Consider the following 27,299-nt stretch of genomic DNA (forward strand, 5'->3'; position numbering starts at 1 on the left):
ACTAGAGAGTTTGAAAAGATTGACTTATAGGATCAGTGCACTATGGCTTCAGACTTATGGGAAGAATTTTCGGGAGCCAGATAGGGGAGTGTTATGGTCTAAGAGTAGAGAGAGTAACTAATGAGTGGAAATCTGGTACAGCCCTGATGTAAAGGGAACCTGGTGTCCCTGGAGATGAGTAAATTGCAGATTCTGCCCTTGAGGATGAAACAGTGTCAAGGCATATCTGGTCAGACCTAAAATTTGAATATCCGTGATTAACAACTGTCCTGGACATGGTTAATTCAGTTCAGTTCTGTTCACAAATGTTATTTGTTAAGGAAAACTAAGAAATAGGCCTAGTCTTCACCTTGTCTAATTCCAGCGACAGATGCATAAATTAATCATTTTAATTGTTAAGTGCAGAAAACAGGAGAGCATTATAGGGGCTGAGTCGGGGGTTCAGAGAAGAAGCATTTAATGTAACCTGGAGCAGTTAAAAAAGGCTTCCTTGAGGAGACGAAATCTAAGATACGTTTCCAAAGGATATCAGGAGTTAGCCAGGTGAAGGTGAGGGAGAATACTGGGATATTCTAAGCATAAACTCAGGGTTAGAGTCATTAAACAGCATGAAGCTAGTTGCGTGCTTGCCTAGCTTATCAGTCCACTGTCTGTTAGGTAGGGCTACAAGTGTGAATGCTGTTTAGCCACTAGCTTCAAGGAGGTCATAATTTGATTGGTAAGTAGATAGACTACTAACCATAGTACAGTATTTACAGTACACTACAATCGATTTTAAATCTCCTTGTATTAAAATCACATTGAATTAATGAATTTAATAGCTGTAAGAACAATGTGAGTTAGTTTGAGAGGGATACAAAAATATCAATGACGATGTTAAATTGTGGAAGATAGTAAAAAATGTGTAACATTGCCATCACTTAATAATGTTAAAGGCAAGCAATTGTTTATACTATTTATGTGACACTTTTGTAGAACTACTTAATAAGCAAAAGTTATAAAGACAGCAGATGCCATTTTTACATTTTTCAAATTTCTCTCAGTGTTATTAACCAGCTACCTTTTTTTTTTTAAGATTTTATTTATTTATTTGACAGATCACAAGCAGGCAGAGAAGCAGGCAGAGAGAGAGGAGGAAGCAGACTCCCTGCCGAGCAGAGAGCCTGATGTGGGGCTCGATCCCAGGACCCTGAGATCATGACCTAAGCCGAAAGCAGAGGCTTTAACCCACTGAGCCACCCAGGCGCCCTGATTTTATCTTTTTTTAAGTAATCTTTACACCCAGCGTGGAGCTCGAACTTAAAACCCTGAGATCGAGTCACATGCTGTACCCACTGAGCCAGCCAGGTGCCACAAACTAGGTGCTTTTGATAGTAATTCAGCCAAAATGCAATCCCCAAAAAGGAGTGTTATCTTTGAGCTCATTTTTACTTTGAGGTGATGGTATTACCTGTGTGTGAAACTAGTGCAACTTTGAGAAAAGCACATTAGAATTAAGTTTTCCTAAAATGTTAGCTTCCAGGTGTGACTTTACTTAAACAGCATTCTTGTGCTTAGTTAATAAAAACCAGCACTGTATTTTATTTTCCAATATATCCCCAGTGCTAGGTACACTATAAGGCATGCAGTAATTATTGTGGGTGAATGAATGGTCTTCTCTGCAACAAATTAAACCCAGAACCACAACTAGGTTTTAACTTAACTCATTGCCTTTTCAGCTTCACTGTCTTTCTTCTGTGTTTGTTTTTTTAAAAGATTTTATTTATTTATTTGACAGAGATCACAAGAAGGTAGAGAGGCAGGTGGGGTTTGGGGGGGTGGAAGCAGGCTCCCCACTAAGCAGAGAGCCCAATGTGGCCTTGAACCCAGGACTCTTAGATCTTGACCTGAGCCGAAGGCAGAGCTTAACCCACTGAGCCACCCAGGTGCCCCACTATCTTTCCTTTGTTTTGTTTCTAAATAATAAGTTTAAGTCAGTTTTATCTTTTAAATGTTATTCATAAGTGAATAAAAATACTTGCCATTAGTGACGGTGAACACTTGCCTCCTATCGGAAGACTGGATAAATGCATCTTTACCTGCTGGTGCTATTGAGAAATATTAGTTGGGAGTAGATGAAGAGAAGTAAAACGTGTTATGCTTGGATGATGATGCCATTTCAGGTGTGATTTTGGTTATCCACAAGAACAAATAATTTATTCTTGCAAAGCAAAGTAGAATGCTAAGGCAACAATAATAGTCATGAGTATAATAGGATTTTAAAACTTTTGAATTTGCTAGTAAGTCACTGTTTTCTTTTATCAGGTTGTTTAATTTGTGTGTTGAGAAATAAATGTGGGGCGCCTGGGTGGCTCAGTCATTACTCGACTGCCTAGGGCTCAGGTCATGATCCTACGGTCCTGGAATGAGCCCCTGCGTCGGGCTCCCTGCTCAGCCGAAGACCTGCGTCTCCCTCTCCCACTCCCTCTCTCGCTGTGTCTCTCACTCTCTGTCAGATAAATAAATAAAATCTTAAAGAAAGAAAGGAAGGAAGGAAGACTTGTTGGTGCAGTGTGGGAGAGCATACTCACCACAGTAAGTAGTCTGACATATATTGAATTAAGCCTGCTTAGTTATATTTTAAATCATCATGGACCAAAGTCTGTTTCTTTCCTGTCCCTGTAGCCTCTTGAAGGTTAAATGAGATACGTGATTTAGAAGAGTTAAAAGTGGGCAGTCGTGTAGTTAAAGAGCTCGGAGGCTTAGGTTCCAGTCACAGTTCTGCTGCTCACTGGCTGCCTGCCCTGGACAGGGCCACGGATCTGCTCAGAGCCTCATGGTAAAATGAAGGGTTTAGGTTAGATGAACTTGGAGTTTCCTTCCAGCTCTGAAACATCGTATTTCTCAAATTCTTTGTTATCTAGGAAACCAGAATTGTTTTCAATGCCACCAGCATTTATTTAACATTTTGCAAAAGGCCAATTGATACCAGGATAGCTAAAATAACCCCACTGTTACGGAGCTTAAGATCTAAGTCTTTCCCCTTTCTCATGTGAACCTTAATATTAGGTTCATTACTTTTTTTCCCCCGAAGATTTTATTTATTTATTTGACAGAGAGAGAGAGATCACAAGTAGGCAGAGAGAGAGGGAGAAGCAGGCTCCCGGCTGAGCAGAGAGCCCAATGCGGGGCGCGATCCCAGGACCCTGAGATTGTGATCCCGAGCCGAAGGCAGAGGATTAACCCACGGAACCACCCAGGTGCCCCTAGGTTCATTACTTTTGCTAGAGAGGTGCCTGTGTGGCTCCGTGGTTTAAGCCTCTGACTTTGACTGAGGTCATGATCTCACGGTCCTGGGATCAAGCCCTTAGTGCAGTCTCCCTACTCAGCAGGGAATATGCTTCTCCCTCTCCTGTTTCCTCACCACTGCTCTGTCTCTCTCTCTCAACTAAAATCTTAAAAAAAAATTTTTTTACTACTTTTTATAAGAGCTTTTGCTATCATACTTTCACTATCATACATATGGCAATACGTCATTTATAATAAATATGAATAGAATTAGTGAATATTTAATAGTTACTGAGGCTCATATCACAAAATCTCTATAATTTCTAATTTCTCCAACTCAGAGATTATCCTTAAGCAAACTAACATGAAGTTTCATGTTCAGGGCAGAACTTTGGCAATGGTTTCCAAACTGTTATACTTTTGATAATTTTTAATGGGCCACAAAAATACAAATAACTGACAAGGAAATCAAAACAACTTGAATGTAAGGTTGATACTGTGGTGACCTTCTAAATGTTAACAAATACACAGGATGCAGAAAGGGTAGTACAAATGATTAGAAATGGATTGCTAAATTTTGGGGATTTTGAAATGTGGTGATGGCTTAAAAGACCTGTGTAACTGTAAAAGACTTAAAGGTAGAGAACAAGCAGGGTTGATGGAAGGAGGTGAGTGGGGGATGGGTTAGATGGGTGATGGGTAGTGAGGAGGGCACTTGTCATGAGAGCCCTGGGTGTTGTATGTAAGGGGTGAATCCATGAATTTACTCCTGAAACCAATATTGCAGTGTATGTTAGCTAACGAGAATTTTTTTTTAAGTAACTAAAATTGAATAAAAATTTTGAAAAGAAAAAATAAAGACATATAAAGTAGTTAGTTTGTTTCTAAATTTTTCTATTTTTTCTTTTTTTTCAGGTCCCAGAACAGTTTTTTTCTGGGCTCCAATTATGAAATGGGTAAGTCTTGAGTTTTTGCAGAAGCTACTGAAAAAAAATTCTTTGAAAGGAACTTACTAATTTGAAGTCATCTTTATGAAGAATGTACTTTTTAAATATTCATGGCCTGACTGGAGATGATTTCATTCAAATAATCTCAGATGTGTCATTTTTACTGCATAAAGTGCACTACCTAGTTGAATTGTTCTGAACTCCTTAGATAAAAGGCGTTCTCTGAACATAATTGTTACCAAAAAGTTGTAATTGGGATGCCTGGGTAGCTTAGTCAGTTGAGCTTCTGCCTTCGCTCAGATCATAATCAAGCCCTGGGATCAAGCCCTGCTTCCCTGGGGAGCTTGCTTCTCCCTCTCCCTCTAACCCCTTCCCCCTACACCTCCAGCTCATGCTCTCTCTGTCTCAAATAAATCAATAAAAATCTTAATAAAAAAAACCCGTAATTGTGAGCCCTTGAAACTGAAACTTCATTCCAAGATTTTATGACTAAGTCAAACATTTAACTAATTAGAACCCCCCCAGATTAACTTTTATTATTAATTTAGTATGTGAACTGAAGATACCAATACCAAAATGCAGGCAAGGGAAGTTAGTCTCAAAAAATAGAAAAAAATTATCTAAGGGTGTGTATTAACATTTGGTAAATGGTAGAGGCTAGGACTTCTGACTCCAAGACCAATGCTTTTAACCTTATGCCAGAGTTTCCATTCCTAAAGTTCTCATGTAGCTGAAAAGAGGTAATTGTGAAAACAATAAAACAGATCATTTATTTTCTCTTGAAAAGGCCGGTTTGGGCTATAGCAGCAATTCTCGAAGTGTCGCCCCTAGACCTGACGCATTGGCGTGCCGGGAACATGTTAGAAATGCAGATTTTCACTCCATCTCAGTTGTACTAAATCTGAAACTCTGGGGATGGAATGCCCAGTAATTTGTGTTCTAATAAGCCCTCCAGGTCGTTCGGACCCTTTCTAGAATTCGAAAAGCACTGGTCGAGTACCGGTACTGTACAAGGACTGGTAGTCATTTTTTATTTTTTAATTGTAGTAAACTACACATAAAATTTACATGTTAACCATTTTTTTAGTGTTAAGTACATTCATGTCTTGATGCAACCAATCTCCAGAACTCCTTTTGTCGTGCAAAACTAAACCTCTACCAGTTAAACAGCTCCTTGTTCCCTCCCCCAGCCTTAGCAACCGCATTTTACTTTCTGTCTCTATGAATTTTACTACTCTAGGTACCTCAAAGAAGTGGAATCTTACAAGATTTGTCTTTTTGTTCTTGGCTGCTTAGCACCGTGTCCTCTGGGTTCATCCATGTTAACAAGTGTCAAATTTTCCTTTTTTTTTTTTAAGTTTGAATAATACTCCATTTTACAGATACCACATTTTGCATAACCATCCATTGTAGATGCACGCTTAAGTTGCTTCCACCTTTTGGCCATTCTGAACAATGCCGTGTGCACTGGCATACATCTCTCCCAGGCCCTGCCTTCTGGTGTCTGGGCCATATACCTAGAGGTGGGTTGCTGCATCAATATTCCTTTGAGCACCTGCCCTAGCTGCACCATTTTACATCCCCACCAGCAGTTCGCAAGGGTTCCCGGTTCTCCACATCGCCTACCAGCAGCAGTTACTTCATAACAGCCGTCCTAATGGGTGTGAAGCGGTAGTTCATTGTGGTTTTGATCTGCATTTTCTCATTAGTTCCCGGGAGAATCTTTCCTTTTCCTGTGCTTACTGACCATTTGTGTATCTTTGGAGAACTGTCTATTCAGGCCCTTTGTCCATTTTTTAATCACGTTGTTTTTGTTGTTGTCGGCTGTTTTAATTTTCATAACCGTATTGCTTTAAATTGTCAGAACAATGTCAGAAACTCAGTTGTAAAATCTCAGCAGTTGAGAATGTTAGAACTGGCTCTCCCTCAGTCTTATGACCTTGGGCAAGTTAAGTCAGCTATTTTGTCCCCTGACCCATAAAATGACTAGAGTAGATTCATGGTTGGGAGCTCCATTTTACAGAGAACTAGGGAGCAGTTCTTTTTATTATTATTATTTATATTGTTAAAAATCAAAATTCAACCACCGCATCCAATTTAGCAAGTAGAGGGGAACTCCCAAGGGCGACAGAAAGAGAAAGTTTTTAAAAGCAGGACAAGGAAGTCATAAACTTTTAGAAAAAAGGATTATTTCCAGGTGAGGTCACCTTGATGAATTATCTCCTCTTTCTTTGGGGAACAGGGAGCGAGTGCCCAGGTGACTGATTACCTCATTGGTGCGAACCAGAAAATTCCTAAGTGACTGGTTAGGACTGCATTCAGGGGGAGGTTGAAAGTGCAGGCACATTAGGTATTGGTGCCTTGTCCTAAGTGATGCCACTTTGGGCCTGTGGTTTTCTTTTTAACAATATATTGAGAAAAGGTTCCATCATTTAAAAAAAAAAAAAAAGTTTAAGCATATCACGTTTAATGCTTGTGCTCACTCGAAATGATGAAGTTCTAGAACATAGGTGAGGTTCGGTGGGTGAGGTCCGGAACCGATGGCCAAGAAAGAATTCTTGAGATATCTTTGGTGCAAAATGGTGGTTTATTAAAGCCCGGGGACAGGACCCGTGGGCAGGAAGAGCCGCTGCCCTGGGTTGTGAGGGGTGGCAGTTATGTACCATGGGGGTGGGGGAGGTAAGGAAAAGGGAGGGTTCAGTGGGACTTTCATATGCTAAAGAGGACCTACAAGATCCCGGATACCAGAGGCTTTGCCATCGCCAAGGTCCTTTTGCCCTCTTTAGCAAGCTATTGAGATAGTTGGGAGATGCCTAAAGAATGTCACACATGTCCCACCCAGGAGTTGGGGGCGGTGCAAGGTGTCAGCCTTTTGCTTTGTCCTCAGCCGACCTCCTGTTCCCTCAGCAGAAGCACCGAAGACTAGCTTGAGCCTGGTCTGACGGTGCTGTGTCCCTCCGGCCGTGGCCTGCGGGGGTCCCCACCGACGCAGCCCGTTCGCTGTCCCGCGGGGCGTCTCACAGCGCGTCCCACCGCGCGCGTCCGCCAGCGCCGCGGGAGGGGGTGCGGGGTGTCCCGGGAGCCTCGCGCCGCACCGGAACCCGCAGAGCTTCCTGAGTTGGGAGCGGAGCCGCCTTCGCCCCGCGCCCTGAGAGCCCCTCTCGGAGCGAGCCGCGCCCGGGTCGCGAGGCACGGCCGTGACCGGCTGTGCCCGGGGCGCTGCGTCCGGGTCTTTGCGGGACTCGGTAACTCGCGAGTCCCCGGCGCTCACTTTCCACTACTGAAGACAAGGGTTCGGCGCGTTGGGCTTATGGTTCCGTGGCCGTGTGACCGGAGCGACTGGCCGGGAGTCGCCCGTGTCGCCGCGCCTCCACCCGTCGCCGTTGGGACCTTTACTCCCGGGAGCGCGAGCGCGGGTCTGGCCGCCTCCGCGGCCCGGACCCCGCGTCCTCCCGAGGCCGCGACCACGGTTCGCTCTGGCGCGCGCCTGTCTGCTGGGACAACTCCGTGGGTCGGGGGCTCTTCCGAAGACGCGCGGGACAAGAATTCGAGGGTCCGGGGCGCCTGGGGGGCTCAGGCCAGGACCCCGGGGTCCGGGGACCGAGCCCCGCGTCGGGCTCCCTGCTCAGCGGGGGGCCTGCCCGCCGCCCCCGCGCTCGCTCCCGTGCGCGCGCGCGCGCTCTCAACGAGCCGGGGGTCTGGGTCCAGACTGAACTCGGGACTTGAGTGTAGACGTCAGGGCGAAGCCGTGGAAGCCGCCGCGCTGTTGCAGAGTCACGTCCCTCAACACAGCGGGACTCACGAAGGACGCGGCTCCAATGATTGCACAGCGACTATTAAAGATAAGACTCTTGTTTATTATTCACTCAACTTCACGCATAGTTTTGTGTTTACTTTGAATAAATACGCTTATATAGTAATTCTCATGACTACGGTGGAATTTCAGATGCTTGTAAACGGGAATAGAGATGGTGCGGCGCAGGCGCCGAGCGGTGGGAGCGGTGGGAGCGGGCGCGGCGGGGAGCGCGGGCGAGGGCGGGTGAGGGCGGCGAGATCTGTATCACTGCGCACCCCTTTAACCTAACGGGATACCCGCAGAGCAGAAAGAGGGCAGTTGGCCTTGGACAGGTTAAACAGTCAGTGGGACAGGTTAAAAAAACACTTGAAGTTTTTGGTGCCTACCACTAATGGTCCAGTAAGAAACCCTACTAGTATGATGTAGGAATGTCTTTTTTTTTTTTATATTTATAATGTGTTGTCTGCTTATTAATTTAATTAAAATGCAGATCAAAGCCAAAATAAACATTCAAAACTAGTGTGATTCAAAAATACCTAATGGAAAGTATATTCTTATTTTCTTCCTCTTCTCTGTCTCAGCACTGGACATTATATAGTAATCACATATCTATGAAAGTATAATTGATTGCTTAAGTATTATTTCTAGCACCGTTATTAAAGGAGTAAGAATTATTTACTCTATAACAAATTTGGGGTTCTCTTTGACCTCAAATTTGCCACAACTTAGAAGTTTACTGATTTTATCAATACTTTGGTGTTTCTTTGATCTGATCCACCATTGTTTGGAAACACTGACAGTATGATATGCTCAAGTGCCTGGTTGGGTATCTGTCTCCTTTAAAAGCATCTATTTTAAGTTCATGTTGAAATCATGCATTGTCTTCTGATGACAGCATCACAGTGCAAACTGCCTCGTTCCCTGGTGAGGACACCACTTCTGTTACGTCTTTACCTTATGAGCCTATTACTCCAGACCCTCTGATGCTCATTCATCTGTGGCAGTTATCCACGACGCGGAATAGTCGCTGTCCCGGCCGCATATGCTCTGAATTAAGAATTTCAGACTATGGGGCGCCTGGGTGGCTCAGTGGTTTAAGCCTCTGCCTTCGGCTCAGGTCATGATCTCGGCGTCCTGGGATCGAGCCCCGCATCGGGCTCTCTGCTCCAGCGGGAGCCTGCTTCCCCCTCTCTCTGTCTGCCTCTTTGCCTAGCTCTGATTTCTCTCTGTCAAATAAATAAAATCTTAAAAAAAAAAAAAAAAAAGAATTTCAGACTATACTTGCTCAGAACCGGTGTGGAGTCCTTCTTAGCCACTTGTGCTGAAACCAAAGTCATTGAGGTCAAAGTGGATAATCGTAAGAAACAATACTTACATACCTTAAATATTTTACTTTCCTTTAATATATATTCATTTGCCAGTCCTCTGTAAGGCTAAAGTTTTTATTTGCGGATGGATCCGCTTGTTTTGAATTCCACATTTTCTACTTCGGATGAATCACACTGTGGTGCACCCTGTATGATTTTCACTTCAGGGCTGGCCGGCTGGCTTGGTCAGTGGCGAGCACCCCGTGTTGGGCTCCCTGCTCAGCGGGGAGCCTGCTTGTCTCTCCCTGTGTCGCTTTCCGCCCTCCCCCCAGCTTGTGCTCTCTCTCTGCTCTCTCTCAAATAAATGAATAAAAGCTTTATTAAACAATCACAATCCTGGGGCGCTTGGGTGGCTCAGTCATTAAGCCTCTGCCTTCGGTTCAGGTCATGATCTCAGGGTCCTGGGATCGAGCCCCGCATCGGGCTCTGCTCAGCGGGGAGTCTGCTTCCCGCCCCCACACCTGCCCCCACCTGCTTCTCTGCCTACTTGTGATGTCTGTCAAATAAATAAAATAAAGCAGAGAAGAAATGACCATGTTGTATACTTTGACGTTACAGAAAAATTATGCAGCTTGAAAACTAAAATTATAACAGAGCTTTTCTGACACTTCCACTTTTTTTTTAAGATTTATCTTTCTATTCCAGAGAGAATGCACGTAAGAACATGGGGTTGCGGGGGTGCTGGGTGTTGGACACAGGGAGAGGGAGAGAGAAACTCAAGCAGAGTCCATTCTGAGCACAGAGCCTGACACAGGGCTCAGTCCCACTACCACGAGATCACAACCTGAGCTGAAACCAAGAGTCAGGATGCTTTACCGAATGCGCCACCCAGACACCCCTGGTATTTCCACTTTTAAAAAAGAATTAACATTGACAAAAATATGAAAGGAGAAATCTACAGATTACCTTAAGTAGTTTTCTAGCACCCTCCGCACTAGTGGTTTCCAACATGTATAATTTCTTATGTGGAAAAAGTACCATTTGTTAGGGAACCTACACACACTACTGATTTTCACGTGTATGAGGCTGTTTCATGTGGCTAACAAAACTTAAATTCAGAAAGCATTCCTGAACTCATTGTAGTTTTTCACGAGGATACATTTCCTTACTGCATGGGTACTAAAACAGTAGCAACAGTCGTGTGGAAATCTCTGAAATAGGTTTGTGTTTTATGTAAAGTTAAGAATTATTACTGCACAGTCATGATACCTTTTCTCTTGCTGTGTGTTAACATTTCCAGGGCTTGGTGTGTGCTGGATTGGCTGACATGGCCAGACCTGCTGAGAAACTCAGCACAGCTCAATCTGCTGTTTTGATGGCCACAGGTAAATCAAATGAATATTCTCTGTGTTCCATTTAGGACTTCCAGTATTTTTGTTCTGTTTTACATCAATTTATTTAACAGTTTAATGTTTGAAGCACCTACACACACTCAAACACATAAACATACTCAAAGGAATTAACAGTGCTCTCTCTGGGAAATTATTATAGATAGAGAAGGCAGAAGAGGGTTACTGTGAGTAAGTATCTGCATGGATTTAGTTTTTTATGTTTTTGCCATGAACCTGTTTTTAAAAGTGGAAAAAAATAATGGTTTGCCCTGTAAAGATTCCCTGTTGATGTAAGAATTACATATTTTGTGTAACACTGAACTACAGCAACTTTATTAGACTCAAAGTATAGCATCTCCTTCTCCTTTATCGTACATTATGTTGTCATGGTCTTATTTATAATTATTTTACTCTAATACTGAATGTTCAGAAGATATTGCAGCAGTACCTCTACTTTTTTAAAAAAATATTTTGTTTCTACAGGGTTTATTTGGTCAAGATACTCACTTGTAATTATCCCAAAAAACTGGAGTCTGTTTGCTGTTAATTTCTTTGTGGGGGCAGCAGGAGCTTCTCAGCTCTTCCGTATTTGGAGGTAAGCCTATCAAAGGTGTAAAAAAAATCTGCCTCAGAAGCCACCCAGGTGGCAGTGCTGGGGTTTTTTGTTTGTTTGTTTGTGTGTTTGTTTTTAAGATTCATGTGTGATGCTAAGATGGGATATGCCTAAAGCAGAAATTTCCAGAAAAGTCGGGGGGTTAAGTTAAAAGTGTTAAGCAGTATGTTTGCTACCTGGGTTTTAAATCTGTGTGATATGTAGATATGTAGCCTGTGCATACAATCTGTTTTAAGACAACACTTTGTGAAATACTAAATAGTTTTCTCCGTGAACCTTTTATCACTCAGTTTAAATTATATGTAATAAAGTGGGACCTAAATGTGTATGGTTATGTAGTATTAGAAATGCTCTTTGGAGGGAGGCTACTGGTTTTGTCAAAGTGTTCCATGAGCATTTGGAAATGTTTAAAACTCTATATGCATCCCTTATTTTCTTTCATTTCATTTCATTGTGCCTCACAGATTTTGTACATTTTTACAAATTGAGGGTTTGTGGTAGCCCTGCATCGAGCAAGTCTGTCCACACCATTTTCCAACAGCATTTGCTCCCTTCATGTCTGTGTGTCACATTTTGGTAATTCTCACCATATTTCAAAAATTGTCATTATTATATTTGTTATGGGGATCTGTGATGAGTGATCTTTGATGTTACTACTGTCATTGTCGGGGGGCGGGGAGCACCACAAAGCACACCCGCATAAGACAATGAGCTGATAAATGTGCGTGTTCTGACTCCGCCACCGACCCCCATCCCCCCGTCTCTCTCCCTCCTCAGATCTATCTCCCTATTCCCTGAGACGCAGCAATATTAAAAATAGGCCAGTTAATAAGCCTGCAGAGTTATATGTCTCTCCTTAAAACAAAAGCTAAAATAATTAAGTGGAGTTAGACACGTCGAAAGCCAGTGAGATAGGCCAAAAGGTGACCTCTTGTGCTCAACATTTAGCTAAGTTACGAATGCAAGGAAGCGTTCTTGAAGGGACTTAAAAGTGCCACTCCAGTGGACACATGACTGACAGGAGAGTGAAGTGGCCTATCACTAACATGGAGAAAGTCTTAGTGATGGGGATAGAAGCTCAGACAGCCACAGTGTTCCTTTAAGCCTCAGCCCAATCCGGAGCAAGGCCGTCGCTCGCTTCAACTCTGTGAAGGCTCGGAGAGATGACGAAGCCGCAGAACAGAAGTCTGAAGCCAGCAGAGGTCGGGTCATGTTGTTCAAGGAAAAGCCATCTCCATGACATAAAAGCGAGTGCTGGTGTAGATACTATCTATTCAGAAGATCTAGCAAGTTAGTTCATGAAGGCGGCGACAGTAAACAGATCCTCAGTGTAGGTGAAACAGCCTTGTATTGGAAGAAGATGCCATCCAGGACTTTCATCGTTTGGAGAGGAGACGTCAGACCCTGACTTTAAGGCTTCAAAGGACAGGTTGACTCTCTTGCTAGGGGCTAATACTTTAGGTTGAAACCAGTGCTCATTTACCGTTCTGAAAATGCTAAAGACCTTAAGGATAATACTGAATCGACTCTCCTGGTGCTCTACAAACGGAACAACAAAGCCGGGATGATAGCACATCTGTATACAACATGGCTTCCTGAACATTTTAAACCCACTGCTTGGGGAAAAAAGGTTCCTTTCAAAATATTTCTGCTCATTGACAACATACCTTGTTACCCAAGAGCTCTGATGGAGAGGTACACCAAGATGCGTGTTGTTTTCATGCCTGCTAACACAGCTTCCATTCTGGAGCCCGTGGATCAAGGAGTTGTTTCAATTTTCAGGTCTTCTTATTTAAGAAATACATTTGTAAGGCCATAGTTGCCATACATTGTGATGCCTCTGATGGATCTGATCGAGTAAATTGAGAACGTTCTGGAAAGGATTCCCCGTTTTAAATGCCATTAGGGAGATTTGTGATTCATGGGAAGAGGTCAAAATATCAATGTTAACAGGAGTTTGGAAGGAGTTGACTCGAACCCGCATGGATGACTTTGAGGGATTCAAGACTTCAGCGGAGGAAGTAGCGGCGGATGGGGGGACACGGCCCGAGACGTAGCGGGAGACGTGCGGCCTGAAGATGGCACAGAATTGCCGCCGTCTCAGGGTCAGACTGGAGCGGATGAGGAGCTGCTTCTTGTGGATGAGCCAAGAAAGCGTTTGAGTTGGAATCGGCTCCTGGCGAAGATGCAACGACGACAAAGGACTGAGAGTATTACATGAGCTTGGTTGGTACAGCATCGGCAGGGTTTGAGAGGATCGATTCCACTTTCGAAAGAAGTTCGACTCTGGGGTAAAGTACTATCAAATGGCATCGGGTGCTACAGAGAAATCATTTGTAAAAGAAAGAATCAATTGATGTGGCAACTTCCTTCTTGTCCTGTTTTAAGAAACCGCCCCGGCCACCCCAGCCCGCAGCAACCGCCGCCCCCAGGTCAGTCCGCAGCCGCCAGCCCCTCCGCAGGGCCCTCCACCGGCGAAAAGGTTCCAACTCGCTGAAAAGCGCAGATGACGGTTAGGGATTTTTAGCAATGTTTTAAAATTAAGGTATGTGCCTTTTTCCTAGACATAATGGTATTGCACACTTCATAGACTATAATAGAGTGTAAACATCACGTTTGTGTGCACGGGGACACCCAAACACTCATGTGCTCGCCTCATCATGATACTTGCTTTTGTTGTGCTGCTCGGGAACGGGACCCGCACTGTTTCCGAAGTTCACCTGCACTCAGTGTCAGCGACCGGCTGACACTCTAGAGTGAGCGCATCTTAGATAAAGCCTCTGGCTTTATTTGAACCCAGAACCTTTCTAAATTACAAAACAATGTTTTTTGGCTAAAAAAAAACCCAGAACCCCAGAACCTGTTTTTGGCTAAAAAAACCCCAGAACCCCAGAACCTTTCTAAATTACAAAACAATGTTCTTTGGCTAAAAAAAATAAATGATCTCAATAAAGAAATAGAAAATATTCAGTATTAATTTACCTCTCAGAAGGCATTCTGTTCTGCAGAGTATAGTATACCCTCATTTTATTCATCTTTACGATCCCTGGGTTTGTAATTTAACCCTTTCATAATCATCAAGCACAGGTTGGATAGATGAATACCTATTTATGAATAACTCATTCTACAGTATGTCTGCTGTCTGACCAGCATTTTTAAAGCTAACTTATGTCAATATAAACTTCGATTTGTACAGGGATTTTATTCACAAGTATTTTTCTCAGACACCATTTCATTTTAACTTTATATTAACTCAGTAGTAGAGCTGAGGAAATGCTAAGTGCAACATTCAGAACTATTTCTAGAGCAAAAACGCAGATACAGTTTGACAAAAGGATTTTTGGCACCTTTCAGTCACAATAGCAGATTGGGAGATTTAGTTAAAAATAACAAATATTGGACTCTGGAGCATTTAGAAAAACACTGTTGAGTATTTGAAATCAGAACCTTTTGAGAAACCTGGGAGGTATGGTAGACTTCATGGAATACATGACTTTTTGTGCTTACAGTGTTGTCTACTCTTGTAATCTGGGAAAAGTGGCCAGTGAAGCCCCGGGAAGGACTCTGTGGCTTTGTGGCTGCTGCTGCTTTAGATTAATGAGAATTGAAAAAGTAGGCCTTAGCTTTACTCTCCTGCTAACCCAGAGTTTACAGTCTGCTAATAACTCAGTAACCTGCCTACACACAAAAGTACATTTTATTTTTAATGATTAGACACGATCCCATTCCCAATTTATTTTATTCTTAGGAAAGATGATCCATGAGTATAAAATAAAAAGTTCTAGATGACCACATTTTGCTGAATTATATATATATGTTTGTATGTTTGTTATACTCTTACATAATTCAAGAATGAAAATATTTACCCAAATAATTCTTTTGTATAAGAAACGGCATGTCAGTTCATTGTTAAAACTCTTTGGCATTGGAAGCCAGATGCAGATAAAATCCTGAAATCACTCTCCCTTCTGCCTGGTTTACCTGTACGCCCCTGAAGACTGTAGAGCCACAATGATACAGCCTCCTGATAGAGAAAGAAGGTGGAGTATGCGTCCCAGTCCCTTCCTACCACACATTTATCTCTTGTGATTCGTCATTATGTTTCTTTCTGTTTCCTTTTTTAGATATAACCAAGAACTAAAAGCTAAAGCAAACAAGTAAGAGTTCCTGACCACATGAACAATCTAGACGTGGATAGAACCACTGGGACTAATTTGACTTCTTATTTGGCTATGGATAAGGTGATATTAACTGTGCTACTGTTTGGAAGGCATAAAACAAAAATCAAATTGTAAATTGGGGGCTAATACTTGATTCAACAGAAAAATAAAGCAAACTTTTAATAATAATAATAAGTGTTTCTTTATATATGACTTAAGGAACTTATCTATGGATATGAGTAAATTTTTTCCTACCATTTACCCATAATAAATCATACTTGCTCCTACGGTCTAGACCCTTGGCTTCCTTCTGTTCTAATCTCCCAGAGATGGTTGAAAGGTTAAATAATCCGTTGTATAGTGAGGAATGGTGAAGTCGCCAGAAGTAAAAGGAAATTGAGCTAAAGAGAGTGAGCAGTGGGTAGTAGAAAGGCGAGCCCAAGGATCTCTGCGCTGTTCACTTACATTCCGTAATGGATACATTGTGGCAGAAAAGGCTTGGGAGTCCTAAATTTGAATCCCAGCTCTGTTTTTGTAATCTATGACTTTGGGCAGATTAAAGTGTCTGGTGGAGTACCCTGGACATAAGTCAGCTCTCTGAGAACATTGTGACCTTTGTCCTTGTTATGAACAGAGACTGGACATAGATTACTCTGTGCTAGAAATAATCGGCAGACTTTTTGATTTGAGCTCCTGTTTGGAGCACTGAGTTTCCGTCCAAAAATCCTCGGAGAGCTGGTCCTGTGTAGAGCGGTAGGCAGAGGAGCTGGCAAAGCAAGTTATTTCTAAGTGTTAGGAAGCAATGACAAAAGAACTTTTAAAATAATGTGTGTGATCAAAATTTGGCAGTTAGTGAAAACCTTGCACTTTGTCACTTACCCCTTCTCTCTGTCTTTGAGGAGGAAGGGTTAGAGAATTTGATATAGGCAAAGTGAAGAGGTCTTGAAGATCCCAATTATTACCGCTTTCCTTGTAGAAACCATGCTGTTAAGTTAGTCCGGCACGTGTGAGCACATGTGTGTGTTTCCTAGGGTTAAGCCTTGAGAAAACATCTATTATGAAATAAGACATAGACACAAAAAGTTTATTGGGGCACCTGGGTGACTTAGTCAGTTAAGCGACTTAAGCCTTCGGCTCAGGTCATGATCCCCGGGGTCCTGAGATCGAGCCCCACATCCGATTCCCAGCTTATTGAAGCGCCTGCTTCTCCCTCTCCCTTTGCCTGCTGCTCTGTCTACTTGTGCTCTCTTTGTATCTCTCTGTCAAATAAATAAAAATCTAAAAAAAAAAAAAAAGCAGAGGATGCTTGTGCTTAGAAAAAAAGTTTATTTTTTAAAAGTTTATTAACATTATTAAAAGATGTTTCCCTTCCTTTTCATTAAAAAAGATTTTATTCATCCATTTGACACAGAGACCATAAGTAGGCAGAGAGGCAGGCAGAGAGAGAGGGGGAAGCAGGCTCCCTGCTCTTGCCATTTGGATTGTTTTTCTAATTTTGTCATCTTTTCTCTTTTCTATTTCAGTCTTTTTAATCTGCTTTCTAGGAGTTTTCGTCAGTTTTGTATTCCAAGCCTTCCACTGGCAGTTTTTTGGGGGTTTTTTAAAAGATTTTATTTATTTGACAGACAGAGATCACAGGTAGGCAGACAGGCAGGCAGAGAGAGAGGGAGGAGCAGGCTCCCCGCTGAGCAGAGAGCCCGATGCAGGGCTCGATCCCAGGACCCTGAGATCATGACCTGAGCCGAAGGCAGAGGCTTAACCCACTGAGCCACCCAGGTGCCCCTAACTGTAGCATTCAGATGCAATCACAGTTCTCTTCCTTTTGATTCTCAGGAGTTCCATTGACAGACCACCAGCCCAAGCTTTCTTTATGCCGCAGAGCTCTCATCCATCCCATTATTGAATCTTAAAAATTAAATGACTCTAGTAAGTATCCAATCAAAAATTCTTAACACTTGAAACATATAGTCCACTGACCAGTCTCACAACTACTCTCAAAAACTGAAAAAGAATTTATATACCTGAACTCCTTATACCAATGTATGTACTAAAGTCCGTAAAAGTACCTTTTGCAATGGTACAAATCACTTGATCAGTTGAGTTGATTTCTATGTCAAAATTTCTAACCCGTCCTTCTGGAAACTTTCTTAATTAAGTACTGGGTGCCAGTTCTAATAGGCCTGGGTTTCAGCTCAACTCTGCTACATATTACCTGTGAAACCTTATTAACCTTTGTCTCTGGGCTTTAGTATTTTCAAGAGTAAAATGGGGATATGAGAGTACTTAATAGGATTGTTGCAAAGATTAACTGAAATAATGTTTTAACTCAAGACCTGGTTGATGATTGCTGTAAAATTAAATAAATGTAGGAAGTCTCAGAAAATGTTAAGCTTATTAATTGAAGGTAGACCCAAAAGGTACTTTCTTGAACCAAAGTATACCTGCTAAAAGGGTGTACTGTGTTAGCCTGTTGGCAAACCTTCTGCAGTAGTAACTGTTGGAACTCTTGAGGCTTCCACGGGTTAAAGCAGAAACAAGCTGCTTGGGGTGAGGGTCCAAAGGCAGGCTGGAGAAAGTTCAACAAGAGATCGACTCTTTAAAAAAAAAAAAATGTCTTTAACCTGATCTTTTTTGTCGTTTGGCATTCATTTCAAAGAAACACTGATCCAAAGTGCATCAATACATTTCTCCATAGTAAACAGGTTGTCTTGTCTTTTTAAGTTGTCAATTGATGGTGAAAGGTTGAATCTTAACAAGGATTGACCTCAAAGCCCAGGTTCCTCTCCATAAAGCAAAACAGTTTCTATTGGAGCTTGTTTATATAATGAAGCAAATAGAAAGCACTGGTATTAAAATGGGCTTTTTCTCCCTAAGGGGTCTGTTTAATTATATGAGGTATGATTCTAATTATATTAAGATGGGTTTCCACAACTAACATCAGAAAATTTTCTTGACAAAATATAATTAAATGAGTCTTTTCCTCCCTGAAGACAACTGTGTTTTGTAACATTTTGAAACACACAGTAAATTTAATTATAGGGCTGGACTTTTGCTTGAGAATGACTGCTTGCTTTTTCAGTTCAACTCTTTTAAATTCAAGTTTTACCTAAGTGTCACTTAAATGTTTGTTGTAGTTGTGACATACATAAGAACAGCTAGAAAATCAAAACAGGATTTAAGCTGTTAGAAAGTATTCAACCCTCTTGAAACAATTTGCCATTGAAACTTTGGACTGAGAAACCCAAATCCAGTGCCACGTTGGATTGCAAGTTACCTTTGGCTTGAATTTGATTAGAAATGCACTTGACCAGACAAAAAGACAGGAATGTAATTCTTTTTTTTTTTTTTAATTTTTATTTATTTTTTTAATTTCTTTTCAGTGTTCCAGAATTCATTGTTTATGCACCACACCCAGTGCTCCTTGCAATATGTGCCCTCCTTAATACCCACCACCTGGCTCCCCCAACCCCTCGCCCTCTTCCCCTCTAAAACCTTCAGATGGTTTCTCAGAGTCCACAGTCTCTCATGGTTTGTCTTCCCCTTCGATTTCCCCCAGCTCCCTTCTGCTCTCCAGCTCCCCATGTCCTCCGTGTTACTCCTAATGCTCCACAAATAAGTGAAACCATATGATAATTGACTCTCTCTGCTTGACTTATTTCACTCAGCATAATCTCCTCCAGTCCCGTCCGTGTTGTTACAAAAGTTGGGTATTCATCCTTTCTGATGGAGGCATAATACTCCATAGTGTATATGGACCACATCTTCCTTATCCATTCGTCTGTTGAAGGCATCTTGGTTCTTTTCACAGTTTGGCGACCGTGGCCATTGCTGCTATGAACATTGGGGCACAGATGGCCCTTCTTTTCACTCCATCTGTATCTTTGGGGTAAATACCCAGTAGTGCAATTGCAGGGTCATAGGGAAGCTCTATGTTTAATTTCTTAAGGAATCTTCACACTGTTTTCCAAAGTGGCTGCACCAACTTGCATTCCCACCAGCAGCGTAAGAGGGTTCCCCTTTCTCCACATCCTCTCCAACACACGTTGTTTACTGTCTTGTTAATTTTGGCCAGGGAATGTAATTCTTCAAACAAAAATTTACCTCACAAAAATCCCTAAAGTTCTGAATGTAGAGTTGATAAATCTCATAGTCCTGGTAAAAGCCATAATCATTATTGATCAAAATTGGGTGTTTGCTTATTCAGGAGTTACGTGGCTTTATGATATCCTACTAACTATTGCCTAATTTTAGCCACCCTCTACGAGGTCAGAGTTATGAAAACTACTTTGGGGTCATGTCCATCTCCCCGACCCTTGCCCCACATGTCCAGATGGAGAACCTGAACCAACCAGTCCATGTAGGAGATAGGCCACTGGGACTGGTGGGGGAGGGGAGGGCAGTGCCAGCCAATCAGAAGCATGGTCAGTGCGCGTGAAACAATGAGCTTCTGAGGAGGGAGTGGCCTGGAAAACGGCTTTTAGACAAAACTGTCATTTTATGGGCCACACACAGACGTGGCACTTCTGCTGTCTTCAGAATAATGTCACCCAGGTCTCTTTCTGTTTTCTGCACTCCTGAAAGATCCAGTACCTGATCTAGGCTCTGGCTTTCCCTCTGCCTGGAAGAAAGAGGAGGTATGTGAAGTCTGAGTAGGAAGAGCGGCTGCAAAGGTAAAGATGAGGTCGGCCCTGTGGGAAGAAGCCAGCCGGCTGCTGGAGGTAGAGGAAAGTGGGACTCCTCGGCTAGGAACCCTAGATAGATGGACAGATGTAAATCTCTCTGTGTCAATCTTTGAAGTGAGGTTAGAAACTTGAAATCTTAAATGTTGCCTCATCTTCTGTATCTTGGATGCTTTATTTTTCTGGCTTGCCGTCTTCATTTACCTCTGTCCCCAACGTCTCGCATGATAGCCTCCTTCTTATTGGTCCTCCAATAGCAAATGTGTACCGTGTGAGGCAGGGTGGTAGGAAGATGCTCCGGAGGAAACAAGGCCATGTAGAATATGGTCTCTAAAACAGGAGTTTACAACTCACAGGAAGACGGCAGATCAATAGATAACTAAGGATATTTCAGTAGAAAATAAGGCACATCCATTTACAGATACTAAATGTCCTTCTAATTACAAGGAAAAGTTGCCTTGGCCCGAGTGGTCTGCAGGCTCTCCTGACACGACATTACCCCTTTAATTTCAGAGTATCTCCTCTTTGGGCTCTTGTAAAACCTGATTTTACATGGTGGTAACAACAGGATGAAAGCTGAAATCCATTAGAAGTTTCTAGAAGAGATACTTAGAGAAACCATAATGAATCTAACTTATCTTTAATTTCATTTTCATTTTTGGATACTGCTGAGTTTTAAGTAGAATGAAACCACACACTCCCTTCTTCCAGGAAACTCTTTCTTGGTCTGCCTTTGGGGCCTCATCTGCCCACTGGCTCTTTCAGTCTTCCCGATCGCCTCATTCCTCAGGGCTTTTAGACACGCTCTCTTCTTGACTGTGACTGAGTTGGCCAAATGACGGAGGACCGTGCTATCCATGTGCGCTGGAAGTACTCAGAAGTTAGACGCATACTTTCTCTAGGGCATACGTGCCCCCACGTTGTCATAAAACATATACAGGTGGGTTGTAGCAAGGTTTGGCAGAAAGAACATGGATGTTCAGATCCCCCTAACCTGGGCTTCCAGCTGTGTGGCCTAAGGCAGATTAATCTCTTTGAACCTCAGTTCACAGTGCTGTTTTGAGGCAACCTATGTAAAATGCTGCACATAAAGAGGTCTTAATAAATTGAAATGTGTGTCACAAGTAAATATTCATCTACTCTTCTAAAATAGAAAGTTTCTATTGTCATTTTATGAGTGTTCCTAAGACAAACTCAGGTCTTCATTTTAGATGTCTGTGCCTCTTCAGCACGGGCATTTTTTTTTTTTTTTTTAAGATTTTGTTTGACAGAGAGAAACAGGGAGAGAGAGAACACACAAGCAGGGGGAGTGGGAGAGGGAGAACAGGCTTCCCACCGAGCAGGGAGTCTGATGTGGGGCTCGATCCCAGGACCCTGGCATCATGACCGGAGCCGAAGGCAGATGCCCAACGACTGAGCCACCCAGGCGCCCCGACAAATCATTTTATTACTCTAGTTTCCCTCATACATTTGTCATCTTAATGGCCAAATGCATCTGCTTTCCTTGCCTAGTAGTCATAAACTTAAAAAAAAAAACAACTGGGAGCGCCTGGGTGGCTCAGTGGGTTAAAGCCTCTGCCTTCAGCTCAGGTCACGATCTCAGGGTCCTGGGATCGAGCCCCACGTCAGGCTCTCTGCTCAGCGGGGAGCCTGCTTCCCCCCCCCCCACCCCTCCGCCTGCCTCTCTGCCTACTTGTGCTCTCTCTCTGTCAAATAAATAAATAAAATCTTCAAAAAAAAAAAACTGTCTAAGTTCTCAGATCACCTTATTTAAAACAATGGAATCTTAGCTATCATCTTTCCATTAAATGTAAGAATCACTACAGTCTTGCGAGCAAGACAGCTATGCCCTTCCCGAGGAAAGCTAGTGTTTCCTACACTGCCTAGTTGGGGAGTTTACATTGTTAAGTTTGCCGTCCAGTGATTGCCAGCATTGATCCTAGTTCCTCCTTTTGGAGCAACAAAAAATAAATCTAACCCACTTTGCACACAGTGTTCAAACCACAGCAAGGTGGCCTGCGCTGCGCACTTGAGGAGGGTGTGGTATTGGCCGGAACGGACAGGCTGGGGCACGTTGCTGAAGAAGATGGAACTTTTGGAATATGTTTATATTTAAAAATTGTGCCTCGTTCATTTAAGATTTAAGCTTAGCTGGATGTCCTATATCTTGTGCTCACTCCGGTGGTCTCACAAATGGTAGCCAAAGAGAGAACGGTTGAGCAGTCGGTGAGCAGCGGCCGCAGAGGGAACGGAGCGCCGGCCCTGCTCACCTCTCTTCAAGCCTACCTCGGTGCTGTGGCTGCTTCGCACACCTGGGCCGCCCTCTTCGGAGCACGTGCCTGCAGCAGCTGTGCTGTCACGTCACCCGTGCTTGACCAACGGACCCCCTCTGCTGAGGAAACGTCTCCAGCCTGCCTTCACTCCTCAACCCTCTTGTGAACGTCATTCTCGCTTAGCCACACTCAGTCCCTGCCTGAGGGAGAAAGCAGAGGGATTAGTATGTGCGAAGTGGGGGCCTGCATTAGACTTGGCACGGGGACCTGTGTCTCTTTGTTTCTTCACAACATTTCCAAATATTTGAAGATAACTGGCATTTTACCCGAATGTCATCATCTCCTGACAACATTTCCAATCTCTCCCATCACTCATTATTGACCCTTAAACAAAGGGGGCAGAACTAAAACCATGCTCCGGAGCAGATGTGAACACTACTCATGTCCCTTAACAGGTTGCATAGTAGCCAAAGGGCCAATAAGCATGTGAGAAGGTGCTTAATGTCATGAGTACCACCGGGGAGACATACAGACACACCAAACTTACCAGCCAAGATGGCTGAAATTGTGAAAGACTGACACGAGTGAGTGCTGGCCAGGACACAGAGCCTCTGAAGTCTGATATCTTGCTTGTAGGGCATACACTGGTACAAGCAGTTTGGAAGACTGGCAGGATCCACTCAAGTTCAATGTATGTGTGTCCTGTGACCCACCAACTCTACTCCTAAGTAGACGCCCAAGCACAGTGCACACATGTACCACAATGTTCTTAACAGCATGGTTTCTAGTAGCCTAAGACTGGAAACAGCCAAAAGGTCAGCAGTACAGTGGATAAGTACTCGTGGTATAATCAACTGGTGGAGTACTAGACAGCTCTGAAAAGGAAGGGTCTTGATATACATACAACACAGATGAATATCACCAACATTTGAGAAAAAGTATATATAGTATGATTCCATTTATGTAAACTTTAAAAGCTGATAAAGGTTACCTATGGTGTTAGAAATAAGGAGAAGGGGAGGGCGCCTGGGGGGCTCAGTGACCTCAGTCTGCCTTCAGCTCAGGTCATGATCCCAGGGTACGGGGATCGAGCCCCTGCATTGGGCTCGCTGCTCAGCAGGGATCCTGCTTCTCCCTCTCCCACTCCCCCTGCTTGTGTTCCCTCTTTTGGTGTCTCTCTCTCTGTCAAATAAATAAATAAAAATCTTAAAAAAAGAAAAGGAGAAGGGGTCACCTTGGGGAAGAAGAATGGGGGTGTGCCTGGGCCATGACATGAGAGGAACTTCCATAGTGCTGGTAATGTTCTCTTTCTTGATATCTGTAGCAATTACATGGATTGTTCACGTTATAATAATTCATAAAACTATATATTTATGAATTATTCATTTTCCTATGATTTGCTTTAATAAAAGTGTTTTTTAAAAGATAGCATGGGGGGCGCCTGGGTGGCTCAGTGGGTTAAAGCCTCTGCCTTCAGCTCAGGTCACGATCTCAGGGTCCTGGGATCGAGCCCCGCATCGGGCTCTCTGCTCAGCGGGGAGCCTGCTTCCCTTTCTCTCTCTGCCTGCTTGTGATCTCTGTCTGTCAAATAAATAAATTTAAAAACCTTAAAAATAAATAAATAAAAGATAGCATGGAATTTGCAGTAAATCTAGTTTAGCACACCATATGCTAATGCATTTGATTTCGTTAAAATTCTACATATAGAATTTTGCCTTTGTTCTTCTGAAATTTTATTATTATTTCAGTCAATTAAGATATTTTAAGATCTTGGGGCGCCTGGGTGTCTCAGTTGGTTAAACGTCTGCCCTCGGCTCAGGTCAGGATCCCAGAGTCCTGGGATCAAGGCCCACATCAAGGTCCCTGCTGAGCGGAGAGCCTGCTTCTCCACCTCCTTCCGCCTGCCACTCCCCTTGCTTGTGCGCTCTCTCTCTCTCTCTCTCTGTCAGATAAATAAATAAAATCTTTTTAAGATCCTGATTCTGTATTCGGGACATTGGCTTTTTCTCAATTTGTATCTTTAAGACCTCCGGAGGAGGCTTCCTTCCGAGTGGACTATAGAACATGAATCAATAGCCCTTAGGTAGGATTGTTGACTACGTTAACAGATAACTATGTTTTTATCACCTAAACTTTCGTATCTTACCCACAAGGATGTGAGAAATTGGCTAAATGCCTTGTTAAAGTTGAGATATGCTTTATCTACAGTATTCTCTTGATGTAAAAGTTTAATAACTCTTCAAAAAAGGAGATAACTTTGCTCGTAGCTGTGAGTCTGGTTCCTTTCAACCACTTCTTGCTGATCTAAGTGCTCACATATCTGAATTATTACAAATATTACCGCTCTGTCTCCCACTGCACACCGTAGAATTGCACTTTCACACTTACAGGAAATCATGCTCACATAATTTTCTTTGGCCAATGTCCTGTGAGTGGAAGAGAATATGTCGCTTCCGAGAGGACACGTTAAGAATGAGTCTGCCCCAGCAAATCCTCGCCTTGCTGGCCCGAAGGTCCCAGCCTGGATCCCAGAGTGAAGGCAGTAACAGAGCAGAGCCTCAGACGACCTACAACAGACAAGGGAGAAATGAACAGAAAATAGGCCTTTGTTATTTCAAGCCACTGTCATTTTGGAGTATTTGTTAATGGAGCAAACCCAGCTTCCGCTGACGGATACATTGTATTTGCCAGTCTGTGTGCTCTGTAGCCCCATCTCTGGAAATGCAGAAAAGAAAGTGACCATCTCCAGTTTTCCTCTCTCGTTCTCAAGATTACATCGGTCCGTCCTTCGTGTCTGTGTGCATAGGTTCCCCGGGGCCGGCTACTCGGGTTTATTTGACGTGACTGGGTGCTTTATTACTACCTTCTTAGCTTGGAGTTCAGTTCTTTCTCAGCAATCTTTGTTGTGCTTTTCAATTCTCCACAGTGAAGACAGCAGAAATTTTGTCCTTATTCCTCTTGTAATAATTTCCTTGCTTTTAATAAAGCCTAAAACGCGCTCTACGTTCTCTCAACTTCTGCGTTTTCCCTGAGTCCCAGCTCATTCTGGGGGTTCGATCGTCTGTGCCCCCCGTAAGTTCACATGACACGTACCGAATGCGCGACCTGCAATTATTTATTGGATTTGCGTGTTCTCTATTAGCTGTTCCTAGACATGCTGCGGTTTTTATTGAATTTTTAAATGCTGCCCCCCCTTTTTTTTTAAACCTTTGGTACACATTTCTCTATCTTTTATTCACTTCTTAATATTTGAGTTTGCCAGGGCTTTTCCTTTCAAAGGTTAATCAATACTTAATATTTAGTACTCAATTTTAGAGGTTTCTCTACATTTTAGACTTTGCTAAATATACTAGTTTCCCTTTATTTTTCTTAAATGTTTTTCTTAAGTCTATGATACATGTTATCTATCTCACTTTTTCCTTCCAATGCTCTCACATACCCCAGTATGACCTGTGTCTGGTTGAAATTACCAACCAGTTCCTTCCTGACAATCAGGAACAGTTCCTTTTTTTTTTTTTTTTTTCTTTTTCTTTTAACACTCTTAAGATCTCTATCACTGAGGTGCCTGGGTGGCTCAGTGGGTTCAGCCTCTGCCTTTGGCTCAGGTCATGATCCCAGGGTCCTGGGATCGAGCCCCGCATCGGGCTCTCTGCTCAGCAGGGAGTCTGCTTCCCCCCCCCCCCGCCTGCCTCTCTGCCTACTTGTGATCTCTGTCAAATAAATAAATACAATCTTTAAAAAAAGAAGATCTGTATCACTTCTTCCAGGAACTTGAATTGCTCTGAAAATGTTGGGTATGCCATTTCTGTTCACGGGGATAGAGCATGATTTTTTACAACATTCAGGCATGAACATTTAATTGACCCCAAGAGCTTAAAAGAAGGCCTTAGGAAATTCTGGTTTTTCTTAGAACTAACTGGGCAGTAGATTAAAATTTCAACATTTGCCTTTTAACTTTCAGTTTAAAGCCTTATGCACACTTATCCCTTTGAATTCATTCCCTCTTGTAGTTCAAGACTATCCCTTAATATACACTTACTTGCTAGTATGTGATAAGTTGCTTTGCTTCTCACCTTTACATAAATATTCACCCACGTAAACCCACATCTGCACTTCTCTTTTTTAATTTTCGAAAATGAGAAAGAGGGGATGAAGACTGAAAGGGAGAGAGGAGGATGAGCCCTGAGGACAGAAGCCCAAGGAGTACAGACTGAGTGACTAGTGCCCCTCCACTCCCAGCTTTTCTTTGTAGAAGGTCTATTTGAGGACGCTTTGCTGTGACCACAAATTCCTGAACATTTGCCCTGAACATGAGTTCCAGAAGAGAAGAATCGCAGGACCGAGCCATCGTCCGGATAGCGGCTCACTTGCCGGACCTCATCGTCTACGGAGACTTCTCTGCGGAGCGACCCTCTGTGGATTATTTTGATGGAGTCCTGATGTTTGTTGATATTTCAGGCAAGCACAGAGGGACTCTGATGTGGGTGAAGACACAGGGCTCGCCTGCACGGTGGGGTGCCTTCTTTGAGTTTCCAACTGTCGCAGGAGGTATTCCCGTGGAGAAGACAGGAGGGAGGGGGGATGGCCTGTGTACTGGCCCTTTTGTCTTCCCTCCCCCAGCATGTCCAGTCATGGGCAAACCGTTAAGATGCCCCAGTCCCAGGCCTGGAACTTCAGGCTCCATATCCCTGCCCAGTTTCACCGAGTCCAGCTCCCAAGCCCCACGCACATCCCAGACACACCTGCCCCCCCGCAGGTGTTGTTTACATCTTAGCAGTAAACTTGTCACCTCTTCAGACATGTTTCCGTTTTGTGTGTTTTCACCACCATGGAATGGAAGTTCTATACCAGTTAAAGGAACTTCAA

The 27,299-nt window shown here is 43.1% G+C and overlaps 2 protein-coding genes across 2 annotated transcripts in view; both read left to right on the forward strand.

Annotated features, from left to right (window-relative positions):
• The window catches only part of MPC2 (mitochondrial pyruvate carrier 2), a 29,345-nt gene extending 12,606 nt beyond the window's left edge, over window positions 1–16,739 (forward strand). Inside the window, exons 2-5 of the mRNA XM_080824129.1 lie at window positions 4,183–4,223; window positions 10,618–10,702; window positions 11,192–11,303; window positions 15,446–16,739. Of these exons, the coding sequence (XP_080680255.1) occupies window positions 4,183–4,223; window positions 10,618–10,702; window positions 11,192–11,303; window positions 15,446–15,482 (275 nt within the window). The 3' untranslated portion in view covers window positions 15,483–16,739. The remainder of the gene's footprint in view (window positions 1–4,182; window positions 4,224–10,617; window positions 10,703–11,191; window positions 11,304–15,445) is intronic.
• A 10,004-nt stretch (window positions 16,740–26,743) lies between these two features.
• The window catches only part of ADCY10 (adenylate cyclase 10), a gene marked incomplete at its 5' end in the record, with an annotated part of 70,058 nt that continues 69,502 nt past the window's right edge, over window positions 26,744–27,299 (forward strand). Inside the window, one exon of the mRNA XM_080824355.1 lies at window positions 26,744–26,891. Within this exon, the coding sequence (XP_080680481.1) occupies window positions 26,744–26,891 (148 nt within the window). The remainder of the gene's footprint in view (window positions 26,892–27,299) is intronic.

Source organism: Martes martes (genome assembly GCF_963455335.1).
Source record: "Martes martes genome assembly, chromosome: 15".
Lineage (NCBI taxonomy): Eukaryota > Metazoa > Chordata > Mammalia > Carnivora > Mustelidae > Martes > Martes martes.